Consider the following 17,165-nt stretch of genomic DNA (forward strand, 5'->3'; position numbering starts at 1 on the left):
CTGTGGAAACTCTACTGATCAAACAGCCCAGATATTCATCAGACAAAAGATGAAAGGGATGGAAGGGGAACCTATAAATTAAAAAAGACTTAAAAGACATATCAAACTTTTTTTTAACCGGGAGGGTTAAACTCTGGCATGTATATTGGGAGATAAAAACATAAAGAAATGCAAGACAGCAAATTATTATAAAAGTCAGGATAATAGTAACCTTTGGAGAGAGACAGAGAGACTATGATTGGGATGGAATATATGGAGGAACATCTATGAAGGGTTGGCAAAGCTTCGTTTTTTGACTTAGATGGTAGACATAAGGGTGCTGACCTTATGATGATTCACTAAACTTTATATTATTTTTTGTCTGGTTTTCAGTATCTGCATTTATTTTATGTAATAAAATTCTTCTTAGAAACAGATATGCAGACAAATTTATAGAAATAGAAAATAGGTTGTCTGTTGCCAAGGGCTCCAGCGAAATGGAAAGTGACTGCTAATGGGTATAAGATTTCTTTCTAAGGTGATTAAAATGATGTTGGTTTCACAACTAAAATACTAAAAATGATTGAATTATGTTTACTTTAAATGGGTGAATCATATAGTATGTGAGTTATATCTCAATAAAGCTGATACATAGATATATAAATATAAATATATAGATATCTAATATTAGACAGGTAGGTAAATACAGATATAGGTAGATATGTAAGGATACCAAATTAATAGTGGCTAATTGGGGGAAGAATGGATTTGATATGTGGGTCAAAGATGACGCTCACTTTCTATAAAAATATTTCTGAATTGACTATTTTATAATGATCACGTATTACCTTCACTTTTAAAAATAATCTTGAACACTAGTTTAGTGCTGTTAATAGGATTTCTGCAATAATGGAGATGTTCTGCATTTGCATTATGTGATACAAAAGCCAGGCACTAGCCACATGTTACTCTTGTGTACTTGAAATATGGCTAGTAAGACTGAGGAAATTATTTTTTAATTTAATATTAATTAGGTTTAGGGGCACCTGGGTGGCTCAGTGGGCCTCTGCCTTTGGCTCGGGTTGTGATCTCAGGGTCCTGAGATCGAGCCCCACATCAGGCTCTCTGCTTGGCAGGCCTGCTTCCCCCTCTCTGTCTGCCTCTCTGCCTACTTGTGATCTTGGTCTGCCAAATAAATAAATAAATAATTTTTTAAAAAAATATATTAATTAAGTTTAAATAGCCACCTATGGTTAGAGGATGCCATATTGGATATCACAGCTCTAGAACAATAAGGCAGAGGAAAACTTACTCTTTCATATCCCAAGATTCCAAGGCTCAGGAGGTATGTGTGAGTGTGTGTGTTTTCCAGGACGATTCACTCGCCATCTAAATATTCTTTCCATCAACGCCTTTGAGGATGACATTTTAACCAAGATTTTCAGTTCAATTGCTGACTGGCACTTTGGGAAAGGATTTGACGTGATGTTCTTAAGGTAAGAGGTTTCTGTGTCCATATACACTATGGAGTATTATGCCTCCATTAGAAAGGATGAATACCCAACTTTTGAATCAACATGGACAGGACTGGAAGAGATTATGCTGAGTGAAATAAATCAAGCAGAGAGAATCAATTATCATATGGTTTCACTTATTTGTAGAGCATAGCAAATAACATGGAGGACATGGGGAGATGGAGAGGAGAAGGGAGTTGAGGGAAATTGGAAGGGGAGGTGAACCATGAGAGACTATGGACTCTGAAAAACAATCTGAGGGTTTTGAAGGGGCGGTGGTGGGAGATTGGGGGAGCCAGGTGGTGGGTATTATGGAGGGCACATATTGCATGGGCACTGGGTGTGGTGTATAAACAATGAATTCTGTTACACTGAAAAGAAATAAATAATTAAAATTTTTTTAAAAAATAATTAAAAAAAAAAGAGGTTTCTGTGTCTTCCACAGTACTGGCCTCTATCCTCAGTTCTGGCTCCTACTTGATGAATCTGCCTTTCCCTTCCTCCCAAGGTATGGAAAGATGCTGGTACAAGCTACTATGACAATTTATAAAGCTGCAGTGGAGAACTTCTTGCCAACCCCCTCCAAGTCTCATTACATCTTTAACTTACGGGACTTTTCACGAGTTATCCAAGGGGTACTGCTCTGCCCGCACACTCACCTGCAGGTCAGACACTACCATTTCTGTTATCAAGTTCACTCAGCAATATCCTTAGCCGCATGGAATAAAGAGCATAATAGTAATAGCTAACTTTTATTAAGCATTTATCTCTGCTAGGCCTTGTGCTAAGTATTTTATAAACATTATCTTCTTAATATAGCTCAGTCAACCCCAGGATTTAGAAAGAGAACTACCACCTCTGGTCCCACCTACCATTCATACAAATAACTAACCCTGGATTTTCAGGATGTGGAAAAATTTATCCGGCTGTGGATCCATGAGGTTTATCGGGTATTCTATGACCGTCTGATTGACCATGAGGACAGACAGGTCTTCTTCAACATGGTGAAGGAAACCACATCCAATTGCTTCAAGCAGACTATGGAGAAGGTAAGCCAGACCCTATGAGCATTTGGCCCAAGAAATGGTCCCAAATACTTGACTATGTTAGTCTCAGATTTCAAGTTTTCAAGTTTGCTTGCTAGTGGAGACTCAGAACTCTGCTTTCTGAATCTCAGGAAACGGGATTGAGTCATCTAGTCACTTGATTTGATATTATACTTGGCGCAACTTTGTTTCACTTCCCTGATAACATATACATTTGTATCAATTCAAAGTAGTTTATGAGCTGATGTAATTGTTTATAATTAACTTGAAATACACTTTTAAGTTTAATTAATTTGTGAGTTAAAAAATGAACTGTAAAATTTTTATGGTTTGAGGCCCTGGTAAAGCCCAAGTAGAAGAGTGTCATGGTTTCCCATTTGTAAATATTTTCTCTTTCCTGTTTTGATGTAAGAAAAGTTGTTTTAAGCCTATGCATTTACATCATCTAGTTGTACCTCTATTTTTTTTTGTACCTCTATTTTTAAGAAGCTGTGATTTCTCCACAGAAAAATTGCAGGTGTTTCATGTTGCATCCAGAGGCTAAGTGCAGAAGCACTACCAGGTTCTAATATCAGGAAGAGAAAGCATCTAGAACATTCCTACTCTAGCCACAGAGTGGGGACCAAAGGTAGCACCTGTACCCTTGTTTGGAGAAGGAGCAAGCACATAAAAAAATTGGTGCCTATCCTTTTTGGATGATCCACTGGGTTCTCACAGTCTGACCACCAACATTTTAACAATTTGGCAAACAGATTAACTCTCACTTTCATGCTTTTTTTCTAATGCCCTTTTATCATAGTCTTTATACCCATCAGATCCAAATATAATGTTATTAAAAAATTATTGATGAACCCTTGCTTTGGAGAATACGTTCAAGAGGAAACAAGCATATCTCTTGTTCCCTCCCTCTATACCTGCCACCTTGATTGGGCCACTAGTGGAATGCCTGGCTGATTTATCTTTCCCACAGGTCCTCATTCACCTGTCACCCACTGGAAAGATTGTTGACGATAATATCCGTAGCCTCTTCTTTGGAGATTATTTCAAGCCACACAGTGACCGCAAAATCTATGATGAGATCACTGACCTGAAACAGCTCACAGTGGTCATGGAGTTCTACCTGGAAGAGTTCAACAACATCAGCAAGGCCCCCATGTCCTTGGTCATGTTCAGGTTTGCCATTGAGCACATCTCCAGAATCTGCAGGGTCCTGAAGCAGGACAAAGGCCACTTGCTCCTGGTGGGCATCGGGGGCAGCGGGCGACAGAGTGCCAGCAAACTGTCCACATTCATGAACTCATACGAGCTATACCAGATTGAGATCACCAAGAACTACTCAAATCACGACTGGCGGGAGGATCTGAAGAAGATCATGCTGCAGGTTGGAGTAGCCAACAAGAGTACCGTGTTCCTCTTTGCTGATAACCAAATCAAGGATGAATCCTTTATCGAGGACATCAACATGCTTCTGAACATAGGGGATGTGCCCAACATCTTCCCGGCTGATGAGAAGGCTGACCTTGTAGAGAAAATGCAAATGGCAGCCAGGACAGAAGGCGAGAAGATCGAAGTTACTCCTCTTTCTATGTATAACTTCTTTATTGACAGGGTGAAGAAGAACCTTCACATTGTCCTTGGTAAGAAGCAAACTCAGTTTGCCCCTCTTCTCTCGAGTGCCCTAAACTCAATCCTCTTGCAGTAGTCCAAGGATTAATCTAGCCATGGCGACCACCCAGGGGTTTGTGCCTAAATTCCTGTGGAAAATGACCTTCTAAACCACTATTTCATTTTATTATTTTTTTAAAGATTCCATTTATCTATTATTTGAGAGAGAGAGAATGAGAGAGAGAAAGCATGAGAGGAGAGAGGTCAGTGAGAGAAGTAGACTCCGTGTCAAGCAGGGAGCCCAGTGTGGGACTCGATCCTGGGACTCAAGGATCATGACCCAAGCCGAAAGCAGTCGCTTAGCCAACTGAGACACCTAGGCGCCCTAAACCACTATTTTAAAACTGTTCCACTTGTCTCAATTCTTTTTGTTTTTTAAGATTTATTTATCCATTTCAGAGAGAGAGAGGGAGAGGGGGAGAGAGCAGGGGAACAGGCAGAGAGAGAAGGAGAGAGAGAATCTCAAGCAGACTCTGCACTGAACACCGTGCCCAATACAGGGCTCTATCTCATGACCCTGAGATCATGACCTGAGCTAAAATCAAGAGTTGGATGACTGGGGCACCTGAGTGGCTCATTGGGTTAAAGCTTCTGTCTTCAGCTCAGGTCATGATCTCAGGGTCCTGGGATTGAGCCCCACATCAGGCTCTCAGCTCAGCAGGGAGCCTGCTTCCTCCTCACTCTCTGCCTGTGTTGCCTACTTATGACCTCTGTCTGTCAAATAAATAAATAAAATCTTTAAAAAAAAAAAAAAAAGAGTTGGATGACTGACTGAGTCACCCAGGCGCCCCTCCTTTTTTTTTTTTTTTTAATTTAAATTTTACTTAGTTAACATACAATGCAATATTGGTTTCTGGAGTAGAACAACACCCAGTGCTCATCACAAGTGCCTTCCTTAATACCTATCACCCACCTAGCCCCTCACCACATACTCTTCTCAATTCTCTAAATTCTCCTCTGAACCTTCTCCTTCCTTTTAGTGCATTACCCTGGTGGCTCACATCTGAAGTTCTTCACTCTGAATGACAACCTCAATCTATCCAAAACACCTAAGGGCTGTAATTAATACTTTTCTCTCATGCTATCATGTCGTGTCAATTTTTATCTCCTCCTTTTTTTTTTACAACCACCTATTTATCTCCATCTCCACCCCCTTTGCATTAGCTAAATTGCCATCATCTTGCCCAGCCTCACCTCTGCAAACTCCTAACTATTCTCTCTATGTCTATTCTTGTCCATTCCAAAGATTTTTGTTCCAATGACTCATGGGTTTTTTTTTTTTTGCATGTATTGCAAATTTGATTGTTATATGTATACACACACACACACACACACACACACACACACACACTTAATATGCCTTCTATCAGGATAAATGCCAAAATTCCTAATCTGTGGTTTTATAAGGCTACCTCCCATACGTTCCTCTTTATTCTCTCCACCCTCCTCTCAAACCAAGCTTCCCCTTCTCTCTCTGTTCTTCAACCACAGTGACTTCCTCATATTTCCACCTGTGTATCATGCTTCCTCCTACCACATTGAGCCTAAATTAAAAATGTATGGAATTTAGCCAGAATTTGTGCTTGGATGGAGATGGGGTCAGAAACAAGCCGATGGCCCCCACTCAGTTTCCATAAATAACTAGTATGGGGCATCCATGGTTCCCTTATTGTCTGAGTCAACACAAATAGAGCAAGAAGATCAAAGGGCACAAACCATGCTGGCTAAGTGATGCAAAATATCTGGAAAGGAGAACAAATGGGCTTGGGAGACCAGTCAGAAGGTTATTATAATATTCTGAATTCCCATCATAAAGTTGAATGAAAATACCCTATGATTCCCCTGCGCTTCCCAGGCATTCATCATAACTATTCCCATTACACCCCTGGAGTAGCTACAGGAAACCAACCCCTTACCCATCAGAATCCTTGGAAGGAACTGCCTGGCTCCTTGCCTTGGAGGAAGGAAACTAACCCAGTCTGTTTTTCATCAGCCATGAGCCCAGTTGGGGACGCCTTCCGGAACCGGCTGCGGATGTTCCCTTCACTGATCAATTGCTGTACAATTGACTGGTTCCAGTCCTGGCCCACGGATGCCCTGGAGTTGGTAGCCAACAAATTTCTGGAAGATGTGGAGCTGGATGACAATATTCGGATAGAGTAAGCATTAGCTGCATTTGTGTACCCTAACCAAATATTCCAGAATGAAAATCCAGATGTTGGCTGTGTTGTTATTATTGTTTTTAAGATTTCTCAATTTCTGCATAGAAAATCACATTTAGTTAGATATTTAAACATCTTTGCTGAAAAAGAATGAAATTTCATTGTTCAGAATTGTTCTGGAGGTGCACTGTTGTCATAACTATGAGAACCTAGCTCTAATAATATAGCTATTTCAAAAAATATATATAGCTATTTCAATAGTTATAGAGCATACCTTCTCAGTAGGGGTGACATTGCTGTCAAGGAGATGAAAATTGGTTATTATTAGGGTGGGAAAAAAAACTTCGTCTTTTATATGTAAAATACAGATATACAAAAACAGCCCACAAGTCACTTAATTTTAGCTAGAGTAAGGGAAAATATGGGAATGTTGACCTTCCTGGGTGCCCCATGAAGCCAATGGTCATGTCATCTGCTTTGTCTGACTCTATATCCTTAGTGTTTAGCAGGTGTCTGGACATAGTAATTCAGTTACTGTTTATTAAATGAATGAATGGAAAATGAAGAAGTAGGTAAAGGTCAGAATATTGATGGCTCTAAATTCCATTTTAAGAATGTTGCACTTCATGCTCTCAGCCAGAAGTCCCTTTACTTGGGTCCATAGGCTCATGAACAGAATTCAGAGGATCAGTTAATGTTAATGGAGAAAAATTATATGTTTATTTTCACGGACATCTAACTGGCATATTGAAATTCTTTCAATAATGAATGTAGACAGTATATCCCAGTAGGATTAGCAGGACTTGTTACCAACAGGACTCACAATTGTGTGTGTTTTTAATAATTCACTCAGTCATTATAGATATGTCGGTGTATCATTTCCAAAGTTGTGGCGGGTTTTAGATCTGCTGCCCAGTCTTATCATTTAATATAGAGGTCAGCAAAGCATGATCTCCTGGCCAAGTCCAATTCACAGCCTCTTTTTATAAATAAAGTATTATTGGAACACAGCCATGCCATTTTTCCCCCCACACAACAGCAGACTTCAGTAGTTACCATTACTCAATCATGCGTACCATTGATTTTACTATTTGGCCCTTTCCAGAAAAAGTTCACTGATCCTAGGCATATAACAAATTTCATTTTTAAAATATTTTGAGAATAATTTCAAGATAATTGGTTCCTTTTGTAATCCAATGTATTTTGCTTTATGCATTTTATTTATTTTTTTAAAGATTTTATTTATTTATTTGACAGACAGAGATCACAAGTAGGCAGAGAGGCAGGCAGAGAGAGAGGAGGAAGCAGGCTCTCCGCGGAGCAGACAGCCCAATGCGGGGCTCGATCCCAGGACCCTGGGATCATGACCTGAGCCGAAGGCAGAGGCTTTAACCCACTGAGCCACCCAGGCGCCCTGCTTTATGCATTTTAAAACATCATTCATCAGGGGCGCCTGGGTGGCTCAGTCTGTTAAGCGACTGCCTTCGGCTTGGGTCATGATCCCAGGGTCCTGGGATCGAGCCCCACATCGGACTCCCTGCTCAGTGGGGAGTCTGCTTCTCCCTCTGCCTACTGCTCTACCTACTTGTACTCTCTATCTGTCAAATAAATAAATAAATTTAAAAAAATAAAAAATAAAACATCATTCATCAGACTGTCCAAGATGAAGAGTTCCTGCTTAAGCCCTGGTGATTCACCAAAGTGATCAGAAGTAGGAATTACTCCCTTGAAAATCATTCTAGTAAGGATATATACATCTCCAAAACTTCTCACAGCTCTGTTGACCTGTCTTTGAGGATTTGGGGCTCTACCAGGCCACAGTCAGTGTGTTTCTTCTCAAATCCTCACATGGATAGCCACAGCTGTGCTAGGCCTATCTGGAGAACACGGCACCTGCCTAACCGTCCTTTTGTCCTCGGTAGGGTTATCTCCATGTGCAAATATTTCCAGGAGAGTGCGAAGAACCTGTCACTTGATTATTATAACACACTTTGCAGACATAACTATGTCACCCCCACCTCCTACCTCGAATTGATCCTAACCTTTAAGACCCTCCTCAATACCAAGAGGCATGAGGTTGATATGATGAGGAGCCGTTACCTGACAGGTCTGCAGAAACTGGAGTTTGCATCTTCACAGGTGAGCACAGCTGCAGCAGAATGGGGACAGAGGGGTCCAGGCTTAGGTGGATGTGGTGAGGTCACTATGTAAAGACAGCATCTACTCCTAGACTTGCAGAGCTCACCTTGCTTGCCTCAGCCTCAACCCAGCCCTAAGAGAGTCTGTATTCCTTTAAGATTTTGGTATTTTATTCATCATGGATGAACCCTGAATGTGTTATCTCACCCCTTGGGCCTCAGTTTCGTCTTCTGTATGAAGGGGCTGTGTTCCACACAAAGAAACCACAATGCAGAGAGGCCAGACGAGACCATACATGCAGCCTCATGAGTAGGCAGTGCAAGTGGTCAGGCCAAAACTGAAACTCAGCTCTGCAGAATTCCAGAAGCTGTGTTCCTAACCAGGCCAGCATGCTGGGCCTCTCTCAAATGCTTGCTGGAGACATGGTTGCAAGATTATGAAACCCTTCTCAAATATGCCTCTGAGCTGCCTTTAGAAGGTAGAATCAGGACTGTTGGATCCAAAAAAATGGTACAATTCTCCTGAAAGGTAATGAGCTCTCCACCATTAGAGGTGTTCAAACATAGGTTGGAAAACCACTTAGCAGGAATGCTTTAGAGGGCATCAGACTATTGGGGAAAGTGGCCTTGAAAGTTCCTCTTATTCTGAGTATCTCAGATGTATATGTTTTCTTCGTTGACTAAAAAAAAAAAAAAAAGTGAGTTTTTTTTTTTTCCCTAACTTAATTTTATTCTATCTCTCCCTGCCCCCTGTACTAAAATTTAGTATGGGCTCAAGAGCACAGAGGAAACTGTACCTTTAAAAAGAATGTTTAAGTTTACCATTCTCTGTCTAGTTTCTAGCCCCATGCTTGATAATTTACAACACCTAGTATGAACTCAGCAACTAAGCATTGAAAGATCAAAGAGGAAAATTCCAGCCAACAAATGCATACCCAGTACCACAGTAAAATCATTAGTACTTTCTGCCTATATGACAGTTTGGAGAATTGTTTCAACTCCTGCCAACCGTGCCACTCTCAGCATTGACATAACTGACTCCCCTACCCCCTACCCCTATCCTAGGTAGCAGTAATGCAAGTACAACTGACTGCTCTCCAGCCTCAACTCATCCAGACATCCGAGGAGACAGCCAAGATGATGGTGAAAATTGAGGAGGAAACGAGAGAAGCTGATGCCAAGAAACTTCTGGTGCAGGCAGATGAAAAAGAAGCCAATGCTGCTGCTGCCATTGCTCAAGGAATCAAGGTATAAAAAGCCAAGAGGAAATGGGAGGGAAGCAGCATTTTTCAGGCTTATCCCTTCTCTCACTAGAGCCTAACACAGCCCTGCAGGGTGTGTATCTCCTTACTTTTTCCTCATCCACTCTGCTCTGACCACTAGCCTCCTAACTATTCCTCAGAGAAACACAAAGGCACTCTCCCACCCCAGGGCCCTTGCACTGGCTGTTTTCTGTCTGTCTCCTTCACCTCCATCATGTCTTTGCTCAGATGTGCCTGGAATGTTACAGGTGTGGAATCAATCATTGTCAAATAACAGAATGTTGAACCTAGAAGACCCTACTTGAAGGTGATTCGTATATCAAAGAATAGCCCTGGGAAGGGCTTCATCAACATTCTGGTATTAGAAGAAAACCTATTCATGTGAAATTCAGGTGATATGTATTTATCAGCACTTTCAGTTGCACAGTTCCATTTGGCTATCATGACTGCCTTGAACTTAGGAATCTACAGTATCAATGACACTGAAGTTTCATGCCGAAGCAACTTTTCAGAGTTGCACAGCTACTCAGTGGGTTTAGAATCCAAGGCAATTGGCACTTAGCTCAAGATACTTGTCCCTCCTCAGCAGTTAGAAAATCTTCCTTGACCATTCTTAAAAAAAAAAAAAAAAAAAAAAGGTTGAATGAGAAGTTGCTTATGTCTGGCTTCTAGGATAAATAAGTCATGGGGCACATTCTTGAAAAGGGCAGGCCTTCCAGACTGGCTTTTCTCCAGTGAGTCCTGAGACCTGGCCTCTAATACCTCCCTGGTCTCAGAGTCACACAGCGAATGCCCTGGAGAAGAGAAATGGGTACTCACCCATAGTCCCAGGTGCACAGCCAGGTGCCCAGTGGAACCATAAAAGATGGTGACCACCAGGGACCAGAATCCAGGGGGGTGTTTTGCCAGGCCAAGATGATAGTAATAGCTACTACTTATCAGCACCATCCTGGTTTCTTGTAATCCTTCATTTAACAAATATTTATTGAATACTTGCTGTGTGCTGGCCCCTTCCTAGGCAGCGGAGCAAGACAGACACAATTCCTTCCCTCATGGAGACTATATTCTCTCGTCCTTGATTTACGCTGCCTTTTATCATTCCAACATGAAACATGCAAAGCACATGATGTCATTACCAGCTTACAGATAAGGAAATTATGGTACAAGAACTATAATGACTTCTCCAAGGTCATATGGCTACCGAGTGATGGAATCTGGGTTCAGGCCTAGAGTTCTCAGATTCTGAAGCCCTTGCATTTGACTCTTATTCCAGAAGTGGCAAACTTGCAGTGAGGGAGTGCATATTTACACTGTGACACACACAGTATTTTTTAAAAATCTGAAATAATCCTCCACTTGTAAAAAAAAATAATAATCAAAAGATTTCAAGTAAGACTTCTAAATGTTCAGTTTTTCTTACAAGAACATCAAGCATTCTGGCAGCACTGGACCTGCATTCCTGGGTTGCGACCATCAGCAGCTTTGACTCGACGCTGCCCCATGGAGGTTCCAGTTCAACAAAGCCCCACCCAGTTCACTTCCCACAGTCCGATCACAGGCTTGGCCCCAAGCGATGCATGAATTTGCAATTCTTCCATGGTTTTATACTAGAATTGGGGCTCAGGATTTGCTGTGCTCCTTTCAAAACTCAATTTTCTCATCTATAAAATGGGGCTACCAAAAGAAAAACATGTAAATTTTTTAGTGTGTGTCCAACACACAGAGTTTAGTGGCACACATTTATTCTCTAAAACTATTGTTCTTCACCTTGTACCCAGTGGACTTGCCCGTTTGAAAAAGGACAGCCTCTTTCCACGTGTGGGTACCATCGGCCCCAGGATTCTGCTGCATAATGGCAGGGGCAAACAGGGACTGGCTGGAACAGGAGGGACGCGGGAGGTGACATGGAGATGACCCACCACACCCATTCCTGGGCAGTAAACGCCGCCTTGGGTTTCGGTGTCAAGGGTGAGGTGCAAGGTTTTGCCATCTCATCCCTGATTGTCAGGAGTGACATCCTGGAGGTGAGTCACGAGGTGCATCCAGGGAGGAAAAGAAGCTGTGCTTGCTCTGAGTTTCCCCGAGGACCAGAACCCCTCCCTGTACTTCTTAGAGTTACAGTCCTTCTCCCCACGAGGACTAGAATTTTCTCCAGTCTCCTCCCACCCCTGGAAATGAGACATCCTCGGGGAGCCCCCAGTATGGTGTCTCCCGCAGCAGAGAGGCTCGGCCAGGCTTGTAGGATCTGCCCAGAGACAGGGAGGAGACTGGCAGAGAAAGAAGCCCCCAGCACTTGCTTTCCAAGTACAGCAATTTGCTTAGAGAGGTCGTTTCTTTTTAAGCTAATGAATCATTTCTTTTCCCCCTAATGAGGATAATGACTGAAGCCAGAATCACTGCAGAGTTGACTTTTTTGTGTGTCGTCAGAGGGCACTGTGCTTTCTACCTTTCAAAAGGCCCTGATGCGGGCAGAGGGACAGGAAGAGAGAAATCTTAAGCAGACTCCTCACTGAGCATGGAGCCTGACATGACCCTGAGATTGTGCCCTGAGTTGAAACCAAGAGGCAGATGCTTAACCAACGGAGCCACCCACGTGCCCCAGGGGTCATTTTTAATCAAAATGCTTTTTCTCATAGAAACAAATGATGACAGTACTAACACGTATGAAAGAATATTTAAGAACTCAGCTTTAACGCCTTTTCAATTTCCCAAGTTTCCTTCCAGCCTGTCTATACACCTGAGTAACTTCCTGTGACCGCAGTCATAGTAGCATGGCAATTTGCTTCATGCTTTTGTATTTCTTTAACATCCCATCACAAATGTTTTTCCAAAATGTCATATAATCATTTTAATGACCATTTCAAGTAAGTGTTTCTCTCATCACGTAGCCATTCTCCTACTGGGCACGGAAGTCTATCCCTTCCTGCCCTATTTTCAGTGTTTTGAGTGTAGAAGCTGGAGTTTCTCAACAGCGCCGTGTGTCAGAACCACCTTTGGAGTTTGAAAAATGTGGGTACCCAGACCTCACCCAAACTGTATGAATCAGAATCTCTGGGTGTGGAGCCTGACCACGAGGATGCCCTTAAATGTTCCTCAGTGACTCTGCAGCAGAGGCAGGGTTGAAAATCACTGTTCCCATAATATAATTAGAGACTGTTCAAGGCACTTGACAAGGAAACTTGCTGGGAGCCAGGCTGTGCTCCCTAGGAAAGGGAGCAGAGCTACTGGGCCACTGGAGGACAAGCAGCATGTGTGGGCCTCCAGTTGTCTGACACACTGTAGGAAAGGAACATGGAACTATTGATAGCACTTGTGGGTACCTGGGACCACTGAAATCCACCAAGCCACAGCTGTGGCTCAGCCAACACCTGTGGCCTCCTCTGCCACCAAACTCTATCTGAAGCTGACTGTAAGAAACAGTGGGTTTTGGTTTCAACTTCTTTTCTTCCCCTCTGGCACCAATCCTAGGACTGAAGAGGGAGGAAACCAAGTTGCCCCTGGGACCAAGCCATTTCTACCACCTGAGGCAGAGCATCCATTTTAATATTGGGAACATCTGACAGAGGTCATGGGGGCAGGGCTGTTATTTTAATATAATAAAACCAAGGGAACCCCCCCCCCCCCGGCCCGGGGTGGCTCAGTAGGTCAAGCATCTGCCTTAGGCTCAGGTCGTGACCCCAGGGCTCCCTGCTCAGTGGGGAGCCTGCTTTGTCCTCTCCCTCTGCCTGCCACTCCCCCTGCTTGTGCTCTCTCTCTGTCAAATAAATAAATAAATAAATAAAAATCTTTTTTTAAAAAAAAGGAATAAGCCCAAACAAAACATTGCTGCAAGTGTATTTAAAAAACAGAAAACCTGGGACACCTGAGTGGCTCAGTCAGTTAAGTGTCTGCCTTCAGCTCAGGTCATGATCCCAGTGTCCTGGGATAAGTCCCACATCAGGCTCCTAGCTCAGCAGGGAGTCTGCTTCTCCCTCTGCCTGCTGTGACCTCCTTGTGCTTTCTTTCTCTCTCTGACAAATAAATAAAATCTTTAAAATAAACAACAACAACAAAAAAAAAACCAGAAAACCTGAAATAAAGAATCCATGATGTACACACATGTACACCCAGGCACAGGTGTGTACACACAGATGTAAAAAGGGACACCTACCTTTATTTTGCTTCCCTACCATAAACCTGTGGGATGTGGACTTCCGTACACGTTGCTTTGTCTAAGAATCCTTGTTCCCTTGTGGCACTTTGCTTCAGTCATGGCAGTGTGACCACTCATTGGGCTGGGTGACTGACAGAGAATTCATGGAGTGGGAACTAGGGGCCCGTGGTTGAAGCTTTGTGACCTGAGTTAAGTCATTTTGCCTCCTGAAACCTTGTGTTTTGTTTGTTTTATTTTGTTTTTTTATTTGGTAATTTGGCTACTAAATAATCCATAAGGTCCCTTCCAGTTCAAAAATCCTATAATGTTAAGCTTTCTTTTAAAAAAAAACATTGAGGGGCGCCTGGATGACTCAGTTAGTTAAGCATCCGATTCTTGCTTTCGGCTGGGGTCATGATCTCAGGATCATGGGATCAAGCCCTACCTCAGGCTCCTCGCTCGGTGGGGTGTCTGCTGGAGAGTCTCCTGCCCTCTCCCCTACCCCTCCCCACTGCTCTCTCTCTCTTTCCCTCTTTCTCTAAAATAAATAAATCTTAAATGAATAAACACTGAGATATAATCCACATACCATCACCTTTCTAAGTTGGATTTCAGAGGTGTTTGGTACAGTCACAGAGGTGTACGCCTATCACCGCTAATCCTAGATGATTTTTGTCACCCCACCAAAACCTAGATCTATGAGTAGTCACTCCCCATTGCTCCACCACCTCCGCAATGCTTGGCAACCACTAACTCACTTTCTGCTTCTATGGATTTTCCTTTTCTGCACATTTTATGTAAATGGAATCGTAGAGCAGGTGGCGTTTTGCGTCTGGCTTCTTTGCCTTAGCATGTTCTCCGTGTGGTCACATGAATCAACACTTCATTCTTCTTTATGGCCGAATCATTTTCCATTGTATTAAGTTTGTCTCTGAATGAATAATGGACAGAACATGCACCATCTCCTCTTCCCAGAGCTCCCTACCCAGCTCTAATCTCTGTTCCCATTCCTCATCTTTGAACTCTTGCCTTAAACTCCACCCTATCTCCAAGCTTCACTTTATCCCTGCTTCATCTCTGAGTTACAATACATTCATTCCAACCCTCACTGCATCCTTGCTTTCTGCCACCCCCACCCTCATGCCTTATTTCTTCCCCAAACTTGACCTAACCCCCTCCCCAGCTGTCGTCCAACCCCCCCTGGGGCTTCAACCTTTTCCATTTCTCCACCCATGCTCGATCAGCAGGTGTGAAGTTCCCCACTGCATGCGTCTCTTGGGAATTTGCTTAAAACCCAAAGCTTGATTTTCTTTTTTTTTTTTTTTTTAAGATCACAAATCCGGTGAATTCTCAAATGTTCAAGCCATCAAAACCACAGCCCCAAAAGTCTGTGCACACCTCCCTGCTGCCCCTCAGCCCTTAGAGCCCACCTCCGGTGGTGACCTCCAGCAGGGGGCGCAGTCCTGGGAGGTCAGGGAGGGGAGGAAGAGCCTCTTCCAGCTTCCTCTATGAAGTCAGTGCTGGTGCACTGGGCACCAGGCACTCGACCCTGGACCCCCTTGCTGCCCGCAGGATGAATGTGAGGGGGATCTGGCAGAGGCCATGCCGGCACTGGAGGCTGCGCTGGCCGCACTGGACACGCTGAACCCAGCAGACATCTCACTGGTGAAGTCCATGCAGAACCCACCCGGCCCCGTCAAGCTGGTCATGGAAAGCATCTGTGTCATGAAAGGGCTGAAACCAGAGAGGAAGCCCGACTCCAGCGGCAGCGGTAACCCCCTTTGCCCCCCACCGCCCCCCCCAGCCCACCCAGTGGCCTTCACAGGCTGCTCCTCCCTTGCAAGAGGGGTACTGCAGCTTCCCTCACACCCCCAAGCCCGTGGGCAGGGTCTGGAGACTCCGAGGAAACCAGAGAGGTGCCAGAAGGTGCACGCTTATCGGGAGGTGCACAGCTCTCTCCTGTGCCTTCATCTTCCTCCCTCCTCTCAGTCACTGGGGTGGGGATCCAGGGTTGGGGGGCAGGCGTCTTTGGGTGACGCTGAGCTTAGTCACAGCAAATCAGTACAAAAATGAAGGTCATGGAGAGCGCCTGGGTGGCTCAGCCAATTGAGCATCTGCTTTTGGCCCAGGTCTTGATCTCAGGGTTTTGGGATCAAGTCCCGCATCAGGCTCCCTGCTCAGCAGGAGAGTCTGCTTCTTTCTCTACCTCTGCTGCTCTCTTTCTCTAATAAATAAATAATCTTTTTTTATAAAAATGAAGGGCATGGGTATGAAAGAACTGACAGAGGAGTGAGTGGTTGCAGAGGAGAGAAACAAAAAGAGCTAGTAGAGAAAGAGAGAGAGAGAGAGAGAGAGAAGCTGACAGATAACCGGAGAAGGAGAGACAGAGAATAAGACAGAGCTACAGAGAGATGAAAAGAGACAGACAGCTGGACGGACACACAGATAATGAACTGAGCAAGAGGTCAAGAGGAAGGAAGGAAGGCCGGGGGAACAGAAGAGCTGGAAATGGAGACTTAGAGGCAGGGAGACAGGGGCAAAGGAGGCAGAGGTAGAAATTGAGGTGTGGGGAGACAAGGAATCAGAAATAGGGAGAAAGGATTAGGCCAGGGAGGAAGCCTCCCCCTGTAATTGAACCTCGTAGCATTAATAAATAAGAGTATTTATTCTCCTTAAAATCCGAATGAGATGTGGGACTTTGTATTATTAATAGTAGTGTCTTAGAACTGAACAAGGACTTTAAAAAACAGCCTCAGTAATAGTCCCTGCCTTTTAAATGCTCCTGTCCTGGGAACAGTCCTGCTCTTCCTCTGTTTCTTCTGAAATGCTCGGAAATCCCTGGCTTCAGAAACCTCTGGCTTCTGCTTCCCGTTGACTAGCATTTCCTCTTCCCTCATTGGTGTCAGGCCAAAAACCGCAAGAAGATGATGCAGAGGTGATCAGGAGTGGACAAGCAGGAAGTGGACTTCATAGGAGAATCGTTTAAGGAAGCGGCTCAGTAAGGATGAGCCAGGCCAGGACCTCTCCACCTGGCTGCACCCTAGAATCGCCCAGGGCATGTAAAGAATGCTGAAGCCCTTGCCTCCACTTCCGGAGACTCTTACTCCATTGGTCAGTGGGTATAAGTCAATGGGTATAACCGGAGCTGTATGTTTTCTTAAGCTCCCAAATGATCTAAGGGGCAGCCAGGGTGGAGAACGGCTAAAATACACAAAACATGGCCAAGGTCACAAAAGGTCATCCTGTTCTTGGATCATTGATGATCTG

General features: G+C 43.8%; 1 protein-coding gene across 1 annotated transcript in view; it reads left to right on the top strand.

Moving 5' to 3' along the window:
• The window catches only part of DNAH3 (dynein axonemal heavy chain 3), a 176,080-nt gene that overhangs the window by 132,683 nt on the left and 26,232 nt on the right, over positions 1-17,165 (top strand). Inside the window, exons 46-53 of the mRNA XM_059154472.1 lie at positions 1,352-1,475; positions 2,002-2,158; positions 2,399-2,542; positions 3,510-4,176; positions 6,198-6,363; positions 8,289-8,505; positions 9,570-9,752; positions 15,471-15,669. Coding sequence (XP_059010455.1) covers positions 1,352-1,475; positions 2,002-2,158; positions 2,399-2,542; positions 3,510-4,176; positions 6,198-6,363; positions 8,289-8,505; positions 9,570-9,752; positions 15,471-15,669 — 1,857 coding nt within the window. The remainder of the gene's footprint in view (positions 1-1,351; positions 1,476-2,001; positions 2,159-2,398; positions 2,543-3,509; positions 4,177-6,197; positions 6,364-8,288; positions 8,506-9,569; positions 9,753-15,470; positions 15,670-17,165) is intronic.

This window comes from Mustela lutreola, chromosome 17, assembly GCF_030435805.1.
Source record: "Mustela lutreola isolate mMusLut2 chromosome 17, mMusLut2.pri, whole genome shotgun sequence".
Classification (NCBI taxonomy): domain Eukaryota; kingdom Metazoa; phylum Chordata; class Mammalia; order Carnivora; family Mustelidae; genus Mustela; species Mustela lutreola.